At 47.0% G+C, this 15331-nt stretch overlaps 1 protein-coding gene across 4 annotated transcripts in view; it reads left to right on the top strand.

Moving 5' to 3' along the window:
• Window positions 1–15331, top strand: part of SLC27A4 (solute carrier family 27 member 4) — a 43322-nt gene that overhangs the window by 3063 nt on the left and 24928 nt on the right. For 2 of the 4 annotated variants that reach the window (XM_028715267.2, XM_077922640.1), the window contains exons 2-5: window positions 6715–6844; window positions 7585–7751; window positions 12718–13112; window positions 13784–13942. In XM_028715267.2, coding sequence (XP_028571100.2) covers window positions 7591–7751; window positions 12718–13112; window positions 13784–13942 — 715 coding nt within the window. In that variant the 5' untranslated portion in view covers window positions 6715–6844; window positions 7585–7590. Of the gene's footprint in view, window positions 1–1630; window positions 1711–6714; window positions 6845–7584; window positions 7752–12717; window positions 13113–13783; window positions 13943–15331 lie in introns of those variants that run through there. The other 2 variants (XM_028715268.2, XM_028715269.2) reach the window with 2 other exon arrangements.

The raw sequence follows: 15331 nt of genomic DNA on the forward strand, positions 1-15331 counted from the left end.
GCTATTACAAACACAGGAAGCTGCCTTATACAGAGCCAGGCCATTGGTCCATCCAGCTCTGTATCGCCTACACTGACTGGCAGTAGCTCTCCAAGGCTTTAGACAGGGTTCTCTCCCAGCCTTACCTGGAGATGCCAGGGACTGTGTTCAAAGCACATGATGGCCCTTTCCCATTTTGTTGGAGTGCTCAGCCTACACATTGGTAAATAAACATTAATGTTACGAAATGGCACTAAGCCTCCAGCAACAACCTTCTGAGGGGAGGCAAGCCTGAAAAGTGCTGCGTCCCTGGAACTTCTCACTGCTTAGAAATGTGGTGTGAGCACAACATGCCGGTGTGGCAACAGGGCAGTGCTAGGACGGGGGTGGTGATTTTGTGGTCCAGCAACATCTGGAGAAGGGACGCTGGTGGCATTGTGGGTTAAACCACAGAGCCTAGGACTTGCCAATCAGAAGATTGGTGGTTCAAATCCCCGTGACGGGGTGAGCTCCCGTTGCTTGCTTACTGCTCCTGCCAACCTAGCAGTTCGAAAGCACGTCAAAGTGCAAGTAGATAAATAGGCACCGCTCCGGCGGGAAGGTAAACGGCGTTTCTGTGTGCTGCTCTTGTTTAGTCATGCTGGCCACATGAGCCGGAAGCTGTACGCCGGCTCCCTCGGCCAATAAAGCGAGATGAGTGCCACAGCCCCAGAGTCCCTCACGACTGGACCTAATGGTCAGGGGTCCCTTTACCTTTAACATCTGGAGGGCCACAGTTTCCACCTCTGCACTAGTGCAGAGAACACTGGGAGGTTTCCTTGTGTTCATAGTGTGTCTCTCATTTACAAATGTACAAGTGGAATACAGTGGAAGCAAGTCTAACAGGTAGCAAAACCACTAAACCTGCCTCAGATGCTCAAAGCACGCGCACATGTCACACCACATGCCTTTCATCCAGCTTGACTCCTGATCAACAATTCCCATAAATCTGTCTGTCTCCCAAATGAAACCTGATACTCTCCTGCTTTAAAGGAAAATATCATTTGGGGGCATGAACATTCTTTTTGCCAAGTCCATGCTTGCTCATTGGTTGCTTGGTGACAGGTCCAGTCAAAGGAATCAAGACTGTCAGGTTTGTAACAGTGAGTAAGAAGTAGCAGTGTTACATCACAATAATAAGCCATGGTGAACTCAAGTGTTGAGTAAGAGGAGCTCTGCTTTCCAGTTCCTGGGTTCCCACTTTGACTGCTTAATAAACTTGTTTCCCTTTATCAAATGGCTCAAAGGGTAGTTGAATAGCGGATTGAACCCCTTCCTTTTGGGCAAGAGCCATAGCTCAGTGTAAGAGCACCTGCCTTCCATGCAAACGGTCCCAAGTTCAATCCCTGGCACGTCCAGGTAGGGCTGGGAATTTTGACAGTCTGAAACCCTGGAGAGCCTCTGCTGGTCAGTGTGGACAATATGGAGATAGATGAATCCTGTGAGGCCAGAGGGGGATAGTGCAACCGGTGTGCCGTTCACATGGCGAGGGAGAAGCTGCTGCACCTGTTTTGGGAGGTTTGATGGAAGCCCAGATAGCTGCTAGGCGTAGGTGGGGATGACTCTGCCCTCTGGGAGGGAAGGAAGGCTAGATAAGGGTGGAACTGTGAAGAGGTGGAGAAACAGAGACAGGAGGCTGGAGGAGAGGAAGGCAGGAGGGAGCTCAAGAGCTGCTTACAGTGACCTGGGGATGTAAGTGATTCATCTACAGTGCTGTATATTTTGGAAAGTAGTTTGTCTGTTGATTTATAGTGTATAGATGTAGATTTCAGCTGGCAAATTTCGGCTGATAAGCACAGGTTAAATCCTGATGGGTTGGATGGGATCTATGCAAACCTCTTCTTATTTCAGGAAGGTGTTTTGGACTGCGAAAACAGAGGTTTTCCCTATCGTATTAGCAGAAGTTTCCAAGTGAACCTGCATGGGAATCCCTGCTCAAAATGATGGGGGAAACCCTCCACACTTTTAGTGAGGGATTCCGAAGAACACACCCCTTCCTGCTCTTCACGCTGAATAAGCCACTCACACAACTGCAAATTGTGAAAGAAGCACCTAGCTTAATTTGGCCCAAAGTGTGATCAGCTTCTGAAGGAAATCAAACTAGATGTCTCTCCAAATTGTATAATTCTGAACAATTACAATAGCACTGCTGATGTACAGATTCTGTGGTCGTCTTTAAAAACACACACACAAATCCTTTTGGCAGGATTTTAAAAATTGTTCTTTTTCTGAAAAAAAGGGGGGCTAATTGACTTGTCCTCTGTGTTTTGAATCATCAAGACACAATGAACGAACTCTGCAGGGTTCCCTTGAGTCCAGTCCAGTGGGCTCCCTGCTGCAGGGTGGCATTAAGAGCCCAGCCAGGGAGTTGTATTTAACCTTCTGCCCAGGCTTCAGCAAAAACCAGGATCCCTTTTGTTGACTTGCCACCCAAGACCAACAAACGAAGAGCAGAGGGGGTCAGATTCGTCTATCCCCATCCTCCTCACTGGCCAGCTTTTTAGCTGAATAACCCTTGGCTTGAGGACAGCCTGCAAACTGCAGTGTCATCTCAGGGCTTGTAAACCCCACCGGCATAGCTGATGCGTTTCCTGTTGCCTGTCTAACGTCCTGTTTCTCCCTGTCACATCAAAAGGGAGCATGATGTGCACGAATAGGTTGAAGGCCAGGGAGGGTTTGTCTGGAGTTCAGGGTTGGAGCCTGTGCCTGCAGAGAAGAATCAAGTCCTTCAGAAGCCGAGGTGCTTTACGGACATCTAAGAGTTGTTCCTGTTTCCTGTGGTGCTTCAGGCATGCCTTTCTAGATGCACACATGCAAAGGGGCACTGGACACTATCAGAGCTGAAAATAGGGGCATGCTTGTCATGCCAGAGGCATAGCTGTCAACTGTTCCCTTTTTAAAAAAGGGAAATTCCCTTATTCCGAATAGGATTCCTCGCAAGAAAAGGGAAAAGTTGACAGCTATGACCAGAGGCAAATGTGGTTGGATGTGGAAAGGGGAAGAATATGTGATTATTTCAGAGCCAGTGTGGTGTAGTGGTTAAGAGCGGTAGTCTCATAATCTGGGAAACCGGGTTCGATTCCTCGCTCCTCCACATGCAGCTGCTGGGTGACCTTGGGCCAGTCATGCTTCTTTGAAGTCTCTCAGCCCCACTCACCTCACAGACTGTTTGTTGTGGGGGAGGAAGGGAAAGGAGAATGTTAGCCGCTTTGAGACTCCTTAAAGGGAGTGAAAGGCGGGATATCAAATCCAAACTCTTCTTCTTCTTCTAATCTGGGGAACCGGGTTCGTGTCTCTGCTCCTCCACATGCAGCTGCTGGGTGACCTTGGGCCAGTCACACTTCTCTGAAGTCTCTCAGCCCCACTCACCTCACAGGGTGTTTGTTGTGGGGGAGGAAGGGAAAGGAGAATGTGAGCCGCTTTGAGACTCCTTAAAGGGAGTGAAAGGCGGGATATCAAATCCAAACTCTTCTTCTTCTTCTTACACATACTTTCACTTAGTTAATACCACCTTGTTATAAGAGAACCACCTCCTTTATTTTCTGTAAGCCCTTCCCCAGAACTCACTTTTTGGCCAGGGTCATTGGATCATGGCCCTGACTGTAGGGCAGACTTCCCCATCCTTCCAGATGTTGTTGCAGTCGCCATTCCCACCAGCCTCAGCTAGCATGTCAGAGGCTGTGGGAGTCCAGAACACATGGAATACAGCTGTGGTACTTCCAGAAGATCTGTTCATTCAGCATTTGTTCAGAGCATAGAATCGTAGAATCTTGAAGTTGGAAGGGGACCCTGAGGGTCATCTAGCCCAACCCCAACCCCCCACAATGCAGGAATTTTATTTATCTATTAATCTGTAAACTAAACTAAAACGTCCGTGACAAATGGCCACCCAACCTCTGCTCTAAAACTTCCAATAAAGGAAAGCCCAATGCCTTCTGGGGGAGTCCGTTCCACTGTTGAACAGTGCTTATTTTCAGAAAGTTTATTCAGAATCTCCTTTCTTGTAACTTGAAGACATTGGTTTGGATATGTTTGTACTTATTATTGATTTATTTAATAAGATTTATACTCCGCTTGACAAAAAACCCTTTCAAAGTGGTTTTTAAGAAGATAATAACATCAAGATAAATTCACAACCATACTTTAAAACGTACAAAAGTTGAAATACTACACAATCATCCTCAACTTTCTAAGCACCTGGGTAGGTTTGTCTAAACAAAAATGTTTTTAGGAGGTGCCGAAAAGAGCACAGTGAAGGCGCCTGCTTGATCTCAGTAGGCAGGGGAGTGTAGACGGCATTGGCTGTTTAATGACATTTCATTCCAATTACACACTTTGGAAAGAATGTAAAGGTAAAGGTAAAGGGACCCCTGACCGTTAGGTCCAGTCGTGGCCGACTCTGGAGTTGCGGCGCTCATCTCACTTTATTGGCCGAGGGAGCCGGTGTACAGTCATGTGGCCAGCATGACTAAGCCACTTCTGGCGAACCAGAGCAGCACACGGAAACGCCGTTTACCTTCCCGCTGGAGTGGTACCTATTTATCTACTTGCACTTTGACATGCTTTCAAACTGCTAGGTTGGCAGGAGCAGGGACCGAGCAAAGGGAGCTCACCCCATCACGGGGATTCGAACCGCCGACCTTCTGATCGGCAAGTCCTAGGCTCTGTGGTTTAACCCACAGTGCCACCTGCTTCCCTTGGAAAGAATATACAGTGTAGATAAATGCCAAACTTTGCAGACTTGCAAAGTTAAGTACAACCTTCTTTAAACACTTGGCAAGAGTCACTGACATGATATATAAATAATGAAAATCCAGAATATCAAGGTAAAATTCAGGATAACAGGATATAACCTCTCTGATAAGAAAAGTGAGCAGAAGGTTCTTCTGGTGGTGAATTAATGGAAGAAATGCAGGGAGACTAGTTATTTCTGGTAATGTTACCTCTGACTACTTTGCAGTGTTGTGTTAATTCATCTACAAGTGCAAACTTCCAAACAAGTTTTGCAGTTAACTAATGATCATTTCTCCATCCAGGCTGCTACCAGGAAAAATCAATTATTATTGTTATCCTGCATTTTCCTGTCACTTACCTTGCCTAAAAGAAGTCTAATCTTTTGGGAAAGTGGGTTTGTGCAATTGCACTAAACCTCCCAATCAACTATAATTGCCCACCCTGAATTTGTCGGTATGTTACAGAAGTCCCCCAGGTTAGGGAAACACTGTCCTTGTGGGCGGATGTCCAGATGCCGGATGCCATGGTGGGCAGAGCCAAAACCAAAAGTCGGGAGCGCATCAGATGTAATTATTACCTTTATGAAGTAGGCTAGTTTCTGCACACACTCCTCTCTATCTCCCATCCAGGCATTATCAGAATCCAATAGCACATTTCAGCCAGGCAGAAACACTTAGGAAGGGTGTGAAGCAGATCCAGTCAAGGGGGTGGCCTGGGGAGAGGTTCTGGCATTGGAAATGTCCCAAGGGCCAAGTGGAGAGGTTTCAAGGGACACATTTGGCCCCCAGACCTGAGGTTCCACACCCCTGAAGTATGCACTGCATGAAGAAGTGTTTTCCCCCCAGCTTGTCCTGCACCTCCAGCCATTCAGTGTCAGTGGATGATCTCCATGTTCTAGTTTTGTAAGAGAGGAAGCAGGGAGTTAGGACTGAGGTGGTTTTCAAACTTGTGTGGTAGAGCCATCTCTTGAACAATCATACCAAAATTCCTGTAGCTCAGCTTGGTGCCCTCCAGAGTTGTTTTGGACTACTACTCCCATCAGCCCCAGCCAGCATGGCCAATGATCAGAAATGGCTGAAATGGTAGTCCAAACCATCTGGAGGGCATCCGGCTGGTAAAGGCTGCTGTTGGTGGATATTTCAAAGAAATATCGTGGTACTTGTTAAGTTGTGGGTGAACATATCAGACGACACAGCGATTCTTCAAACAGCTCTTGTTTATTCACAGGCCAGGACAGAACTGAACTGAAGGGTTCAGCCAGCCTGCTTATATAGAGCTCCAGTACAACGTTACTGTAACAACTTTCTAAAACTATCCAATCACTGAACGTCACTTTCGATCCCTTATTTGCATAACCATCTACAGTATCCCCCTGTTGGCCCAGGGTGAGAACTTCAGTACATAACAGTACTGATAAACAGAGAATGCCAAGCAGCAGTGGCGTAGCGTGGGGGGTGCAGGGGGGGCCGGCCGCACCGGGCGCAACATCTGGGGTTAGGGCAAATCCATTGGTTAGGGGGCGCAAATCCACGGGTTAGGGGGCGCAAATCCACGGGTTAGGGGACACAAATTACTTGCCTTGCCCCGGGTGCTGACAACCCACGCTACGCCACTGCCAAGCAGGCAAGTTAAACCATGTTAAGTGACCTGAACTTTCACAATACCAGAGTCTCACCCTAACTGTGGCCAGAGTCAATAGCAGCATTGATCTCATTTGGGTGGAGGAGTGCTTACTTTGCAGAAGTTTGAGGGGAGCAACCAGGAAAGGCTTGCAGGAAACCTGACTTTTACAACAAATGAATGGATTTCTTTATCATTGTCACAGGCCAGAAATTGACTTTTATGACATGCCCTTCCATGTTCCCAGGTCATATGGTACAGATAAACCAGCAAAGCACAACAGGCCGGGAAAATAATCAATAACCTTGGACTTCTGTACATGTTTATCCTGTTGCTCATTAGGTTATGGTCCAAATAGCATTCTCTCTGTCGGGAGAAGGTGAAGCAAAGAGGCAGAGAGACGTCGCTGAAGCAAAAGGCTGCCTTGTGCAGGAGAAGAATTAGCTAGGATTGCAAGCCCAGATTTCCCTTGGTGAGTTGGGCCTCGGATTTTTAAAAATAAATGTTATTATTTAAAGTCTTTGTTCACAGTTTAGCAAAGGTGGACAGATGTGGCCAACCTGAGTGGCCATTTAGGGCCAGCTGTTTGGAAAGCAAGGGGTCGTCCAAGTTAGGTGTTGGGTTGTTGTTGGTTTGGGGTGGGGGATAGTCTGCAAAATGTCATTGGTGCAATAATAGTGTATTAGTTAAAGAATTATATTGGACTATCCAAACATCATTCCACTTTATTAGTTCTTCTGCAGTGCTTTCCCAAACATGATTGCTTTATTGCTGCCTGGAGGAGCCCTTTCGTTATGAAAACGGGACAACTCTGGAACATTTGCGGCATGAAAAGTTGCAGGGTTTCAGCAGGGTTACGGGGCACACACTGATTGGAAGGGCAGCTGTAAGTCTACCCCACAGCGCTTGCTGCATTGAAAACATGATGGTACAGCCCTCTTACTATCATCATCATCATCATCATCATCATCATTTATTATTTGTACCCTAGCCATCTGTCTTCCCAGCCACTCTGGGCGGCTTCCAACAAAGATTAAAAATACATTAAAATGTCACACGTTAAAAACTTCCTTGAACAGGGCTGCCTTCAGGTATCTTCTAAATAATAATAATAATTCATTGATCACAAATAGTCCTGAATGTGCAATAAGAAGGGGGCTTGCAAGGGCTCTTCATCTCACCAAAGGGAACTTCCCTCTCTCCTCTCCCCAGGCCAGCATGTTACGTTCGGCGGCTCTGCTTCTCCTCTTCGTGGTCTTCCGGCTGTTCCTGGGGCTGCCATGGATCCAGGTGGTCCCGGCTCTCTTAATATTCTACTTGGGATCTGGAGGATGGACTTTCCTTCGCATCGTCATCATGACAGCCAGACGGGATGTTTCGTAAGTTTTGCAAACTGGGGGACCTCCCTCTCCGAGCCTCCTTCGCGTGGCTTCATCTGATTTATATGTTTCTTGCTAACATGCCTTTTACAGCAATCATTCTGATGTAGCCGTAGGTCCAGAGTTTATGTGGGTTTCTCAGAAGCGCATGAGAAATGCAAGCTTTGGCACTAGCTGCAGCACTCGGGATCTTGAAGCAAAGGGTATGTGCTGGTTACAGGAGGGGGCCATTGCTCAGTGGAAGAGTACACAATGCTTCATTTTCGGAAGGGCCCAGTTTCTGTCCCTGGTACAGTGGTACCTTGGGTTACATACGCTTCAGGTTACAGATTCCGCTAACCCAGAAATAGTACCTCAGGTTAAGAACTTTGCTTCAGGATGAGAACAGAAATCGCTCATTGTGGCGGCAGCGGGAGGCCCCATTAGCTAAAGTGGTGCTTCAGGTTAAGAACAGTTTCAGGTTAAGAACGGACCTCTGGAACGAATTAAGTACATAACCAGAGGTACCACTGTATATCCAGTTGGAAGAACCAGCAGGAAGTAATGGGGGCACTGGAAAGCCACTGCCCTTCAGAACAGATTAGGGGGATCCAGCATGGTGCCATGAAGATGCACTTGGACTACAATTCCCATCAGCCCCATCCAGCATGACCAGTGGTCAGGGCCCTGGGACAGATAATACAGGGTTAGATGAACACACAGCCACACAGCCTGTTAAGAGCCTGTTTAAATGTGTGGTTGCAACAAAAACAGGCAACTGCTCAGCGAATTCTGCTCCCTCTTTGTGGTGTCCCAGGGCAACTTGCCTGTGTCTGAATGTCCCAGGCTTGTGCCTTTCCCTGCTCTCTGCCATGCCATCAGCAGCTGCTTATGTAGGGCCCTCCAGATGTTGCGGGGCTTCAGCTCCTATAATCTCCAGCCATTCACCATTGGCTGAGGTTGGTACGAGTTGGAGTCAAACAGCATCTAGAGGGCACCTGGTTAGGGAAGGCTGGTGAAGTCCAGGGGTCAGCAGACTTTTTCAGCCGGGGGCCAATCCACTGTCCCTCAGTCCTTGTGGGGGGGGGGCGGCGGACTATATATATATTTTTGGGGGTGGGAAATGAACGAATTCCCATGCCCCACAAATAACCCAGAGATTCATTTTAAATAAAAGCACACATTCTACTCATATAAAAACACGCTGATTCCCGGACCATCCACAGGCCGGATTTAGAAGGCAATTGGGCCAGATCTGGCCCCTGGGCCTTAGTTTGCCTACCCATAATCCACACTGATGGGCCAATACACCCTTTGGAAGTAAGCTTCTCACACCTCTCCTTGGAGCAGCAGAAGCAGTGGTGTCAGGGAGAGCGAGCTAGTGGAAGAGGTTTTCCCAACACTGGTGAAACTGATAAGGCTCTCCAAGGTGTTTTCAGATTCACTAAAAAGCAGAGACCTGTGTCACTTTCACAGAGAGCCTAGAAGGAACTGAAAAGGCTTTCTTTCATTCAAATGTGCCCACTGATGTGTTCGGGGGGGGGGGGGGGATTATTAAGATCCATGAGGATCTATGCCTTGGATCAATACTTTTGTGCTACTGGCAAGCACCAGATCTGTGATTATTTTTCTGTGCAGCCTACCAATGTAAGCCTTATTTGATGGTAGTTTATTTGATGGGACCCAAAGCAAAAAGATGACAATTCAAGAGACTCCATTGTTTTAATCTTCTGTATGTAACTTTTACGCAGACCCCGTGGAAAGACTGTATGTGTGTGCATTCATGTGCGTGTGCCCTTCTTCTGTTTGTGCTGGGGCCAGGGATTGACCAAAGGGCAGGGGCAGTGTCCACAGCACTCTCAGAATTCCAAAAGTTCCCACAGGCCCCCCAAAATTGGCAGCCCTGGTGTAATGTGAGGAACGATGTTGAAAGAGTCTCTGCTTGGAATAAAATGTTGCTGCTCATTTGTGATAACATTGCTAAATCTCCTTTGAAGTACTGTTCCATGCCAGACTGCACTTTGGACTTCAGACGTGCCTAAGAAATTACAAACAGCCAAGCTTTCTAGTCTATGACTTTGCCTGGTCTGATGCCAAGAAACTGCCTTTGTTCAGGCAAAACTGGTTTTTGAAGGGAACACACACACACACACACACACACACAGAGGATAATCAAGCATGGCTCCTTTCAGGGTGTGTCAGTGTTGCAATCACCTCTCACCATCCCTGGTCTAAGAAACCCTACAAGAGAGGAGGAAAGGTCCTTGAAACTCAATAAGAGAAATCCTCCTTTTTGTTAGATGAACATAAGAACATCAGAAGGGCCTGCTGGATCAGACCAGTGGCCCTTCAAGTACAGCATCCTGTTCTCACAGGCAGTGGGCAACCAGATATCTGTGGGAGACCTGCAAGCACAAGAGCATTCTTCCTTCCTGAGGTTTCCTTGACAGATGGTCATCCAGCCTCTCCTCAAATATCTCCATGAAAGGAGAGCTCACCACTTTCCAAGATAGACATTTCCACAGCCAAACAGCCCTTGTGTCAACAAGTTTCTCCTAAAGTTTAGCCAGAATCTGCTCCCTGCCATTTCCACCACAGGGTTCTATTCCTGTCCTCTGATGTAACACAGAGTGAGTCTCCTCTGTCATTTGCAGGATAGCCTTCAGGTATTATAAGATGGCTATCATGTCTCCACTGCGTATTTTCTTCTCTGGGCTAAACATTCCCAGCTTTTTCAACAGTAGGGCTTAGTTTCCAGACACCTCACCAACTTGGTTGCTCGCCTGTGGGCACACTCCAGTTTATCAATGTCCTTCTTAAAATGTGGCATCCAAAGCTAGATGCAGAACTGCAGATACAGTCTTCTAGTGCTGGTGTTATATTAGGGGTCCCACTCAACAGATCCTTGCTTAGAGCCAGGGTAGGGTAATTGTTAGAATGTTGGAATTTGACCTGGGAGACCAGGGTTCAAATCCCCAATCAGCAATAAAACTCATTGCGTATCCTTGGGCCACCCACTGCCCCTCAGGCTAAACTACCTCACAGGTTTGTTGAGAAGATAAAAATGGGAAGCTGAGAACCATGCACACCACCTTGAGCTCCTTGAAGGAAAAGGTGGTATACAAATATAGGTAAAGGTAAAGGGACCCCTGACCATTAGGTCCAGTTGTGGCCAGCTCTGGGGTTGCGGCGCTCATCTCACTTTATTGGCCAAGGGAGCCGGCGTACAGCTTCCGGGTCATGTGGCCAGCATGACAAAGCCGCTTCTGGCGAACTAGAGTAGCGCATGGAAACACTGTTTATCTTCCTGCCAAAGCTGTACCTATTTATCTACCTGCACTTTGACGTGCTTTCGAACTGCTAGGTTGGCAGGAGCAGGGACTGAGCGACAGGAGTTCACCCCGTCACGGGGATTTGAACCGCCAACCTTCTGATCGGCAAGTCCTAGGCTCTGTGGTTTAACCCACAGCGCCACCCACGTCCCTGGTATACAAATATAATATAATAAAAATACAAGCAGGCTGGCTTCATAGTATTGGCAGGCAGCTAGGGAGATAGAGTTCAATTTGCCAGTGGGTAGCACTAATATATTAACGGCAAGGGACCTTAGTTCTGTGACAGAGCATCTGCTTTACAAGCGGAATGTCCCAGGTTCAGTCCCTGATGGCATTTCCACGTAGGCCTGGCAGAGATCCCTGCCTGAAATCTTGAAGAGCCACTGCCGGTCTGTGTAGACAATACTGAACTAGGTGGGCCAATATTTTGACTTGTACTAGCAGCTTCCTGTGTTCCTGTTTAGGGAGGGCTGTAGCTCAGCAGTGGAGCACCTGGTTTGCATGTGGAAGGTCCCAGGTTCAGTCCCCTGTGCCATCACCATGTCGCAGGTGATGAGAGAGCCCCCACCCCCAGCCCTGGAGCTTGGCTGGATGTTGTCATCTGATATAAGGCATCTTTCCTGTGCCTATAGTTAGCCCCATGTGAAAATTCTGTGACTGAGTGCTGAGGAGGCAGAGGGCTGGGTGTGTAGGTGAGGCTTTGCAATAAGGGCAAGTTTAGGAGGGGTTCTGAGCCTAGGATGCTTGCGAAACCCTCTTCCATGGAACATATCCTTGTCCTTGTTCAGCTGAACACACCTACAGGCTTGAGGGAGATGCAGTGGCATTAGATTGCCATACTATTAAGAGTGTTTCAATGAAGACGAGTGGGTGGGTGGTTCCTCTCCATTCCCTTGGGATGAGCTGGCCAACTGGAATCATGGCATTTCTGCCCTGGCCAGGCCCTACCTGGAGTCCTGTGTCCAGCTCTGGGCACCACAGTTGAAGAAGGATATTGACAAGCTGGAAGGTGTGCAGAGGACGGCAAACAAGATTACAGTGGTACCTCGGGTTAAGAACTTAATTCGTTCTGAAGGTACGTTCTTAACCTGAAACCGTTCTTAGCCTGAGGTGCCACTTTAGCTAATGGGGCCTGCCGCTGTGCCATGCCGACACAATTTCTGTTCTCATCCTGAAGCAAAGTTCTTAACACAAGGTACTATTTCTGGGTTAGCGGAGTTTGTAACCTGAAGCATCTGTAACCTGAAGCGTCTGTAATATGAGGTTCCACTGTATTGATAAAGGGCTTGAAAACCTAGCCTTATGAGGAGTGGTTGAGGGAGGTGGGTATGTTTAGGTTGGAGGAGCCTGAGAGGAGATATGAGAGCCATCTTCAAATATCTGAAAGGCTGCTTTTTGCTGCTCCAGAGGCTAGGGCCCAACCAATGAATTTCAATTACAAGGAAGGAGAACTTTCTGAGGGTGAGAGCCATTCAATAGTGGAACAGACTCCCTCAGAAGGTGATGGACTCTCTTTCATTGTATATTTTATAAAGCGTAGGTTGGATGGCCACCTGTCAGGGATTCTTTAGCTATGAATCCCATCCAACTCTACACCTCTATGATTCTGTCTCCTGGAGGAAACCTTACTTGTGCCTTCTTCTCCTTTCCAGGACTGGATACGTTGTCCTCTTGACTCGGTTGAAGGTTTGGTGGTACGTGAAGCACAAGTACACAGTCCCAAAGCTCTTCCAGCAGGCAGCACGCAAGAATCCAGGAAAAGCAGCCCTGATTTTCCAGGGGACAGGCGAGACGTGGACTTTCCAAGACCTGGATAACTATTCCAACCAGGTGGCCAACTTCCTGTATGAAAGAGGCTTCCGCTCTGGGGATGTCATCGCCCTGTTCATGGAATCCCGCAACCAGTATGTTGGTCTCTGGCTCGGCATGGCCAAGATCGGTGTGGAGGCTGCCCTCCTCAACTCTCACGTGCGGCAGGAGTCGCTCCTTCACTGCATCAACATCTCGCACTCAAAGGCCGTCGTGTTTGGAAGCGAGTTGGCTGATGGTGAGAGGAGGTGGGAGGGAATCCAGGGGTAGAAGCAGAGCAGAAAGCAGGCAGAAGAGCAGGTGTATTTATTTGAAAAAGAGACTAAGGGACCTACACCCTTCCAGCTTTTGTTGGACTCCAACACCCATCAGCCCCAGGCCAGCATGACCAGTGTTCGGGGATAATGGAGTCCAGCTCCTCTATTTCTGGTTCATGTCAAAGCCACATGTGTCTATTCATAAGCCCATTCTTTCCCGTTTCTGCATTAATCTTAGATATATATTTTTAAAGAGTCTGCACAGAAATATGCATTCTGTATTGACATACACATTTCTAAACATAGCTATACAACCCACCAGTCATTTATTATATGGTCAGAAACCTGCTAAAGCAGAGCCCATAAAGAACAGATGAGGATTCAAACATATGATTGCACATATTTAAAATACTCTTTGATGCACTTATTTGTCCTAAAATATTCACACTGCACATTTTTTTGAGCCAAGACCTCCAGATGTTGCTGGACTCATGCCTTCCATCAGCAACGACTGGAGGGCCACAGTTTCCCCATCCCTGGTGTAGAATATGAACCACTGTGAAGACCTGCAGCTGTAGATGCATGGGCCACTGCGGCAGAGAAGGTGTGTTCTCTGTGCTTTTGCTTCTAACACCTGTTTCTCCCTTTCTAGCCTTGCGGGAAGTACAGCCTTCTCTTGGGAAGTCCATTCACCTCTTCTGTTCTGGCGACTGGAAAGCGGAAAGCATACTGCCAGGCTCAGAACATCTGGACCCTTTGATTGAAAAAGCATCTCGCCAGTCACCAACTCCCCCAGACAAGGGATTCCTAGGTAGGCACAGGCAGTGGATAGGAACCATTTCTCATTGCATGTTTCTGTGAAACTGCTACCGCCTTTTCATTCTCTTTTACCTACTCTTTTGCCTTAACAGGCAGCCCTGTTTAGGGAAGTTTTTAATGTTTAATGCTGTATTGTGTTTTTAATATTCGATTGGGAGCCACCCAGAGTAGCTGGGGAAACCCAGCCAGACGGGTGGGGTATAAGTAAAAATAATAAAGTATTATTATTATTATTATTATTATTATTATTACTACTACTACTACTACTACTACCACCACTATTACTATTATTACATTACTCAGGAGCTAACTGTGAAAAAGAAAGACCAAACCCCAAGTCACTGCTGCAGGATGTGTCTGAAGTCACATGCGTGTTCTGCAATGTATATTCATACGAACACACCAACAAGAAGTTTGGAATATTTTGCTAGAGTTATGGCATTTCTCCATTCATGAATATATGCTTGTCTCTATTCTTGCCTGAATAAAACTCCTGACACCCGATAATTTTATTCTGGACAAGCTATCCTAAAGACTAGACGGGCAGCCCAGTAATTCTTAGAGGCAAACAGCTTTACATTAGGATTCTTGAGGGACACATTAACAAAGAAAGCTTGGTTTATTATATGAAATGAAAATGACAGAATGCATGAATTCTGTTTCAGACAGTAAAATTACAATTTAAGCAGGCAGCAAATCCTACCATACACCAACACCTAAAGAGTGGAAGAATCTCTTTTTGTTGTTGTTTGGTCGTTCAGTCGTGTCCGACTCTTCGTGACCCCCTGGACCAGAGCACGCCAGGCACTCCTGTTTTCCACTGCCTCAAAAGCCTACAGAAGTGAGCACGGCAATTTTGCTAGCAGGGCTTACACTAGTAACATAAGCAGCTAGATTTATTGTGCTTTTAAATTTACCCCAGGATTCCCTGCCTACATCTCACCTCCCCATCTTGCAAAAACGTGTCTGAATAAAAATCACCCTAGTGAGTTGTGACTGAACTGGCTATCTTTTGTCTGCTCCCTGCCTTTCCATTACCAGGAGATTGAGCAGACTTTGCTGGCAGCTTGATTTACATGTGTTGACCTTTACAAGGTGTGAGGAACTCGGGATATGCCTGAATGGCTTCGGGTCACTTTTTGAATCGAGACTAGTATCAGGCTTATACTGAGGTCAAGCAAGGTTCATGATGGAGAATCTCATGCCATATTTAAGTTAGTATGTCAGCCTTTATACTTGTGCTGTGATCTACAGAGATAAACCATATAATAAGTTCAGATTGACACACACACACACAGCTGTTCACCTCAGTGTTCAGTTTAAGTCGGCACAGCAAAACAGCTTGTTATTCATATGGGGAAACCCATATGGGGAAACCCAA

The sequence above is a fragment of the Podarcis muralis genome, chromosome Z (assembly GCF_964188315.1).
Source record: "Podarcis muralis chromosome Z, rPodMur119.hap1.1, whole genome shotgun sequence".
NCBI lineage: Eukaryota > Metazoa > Chordata > Lepidosauria > Squamata > Lacertidae > Podarcis > Podarcis muralis.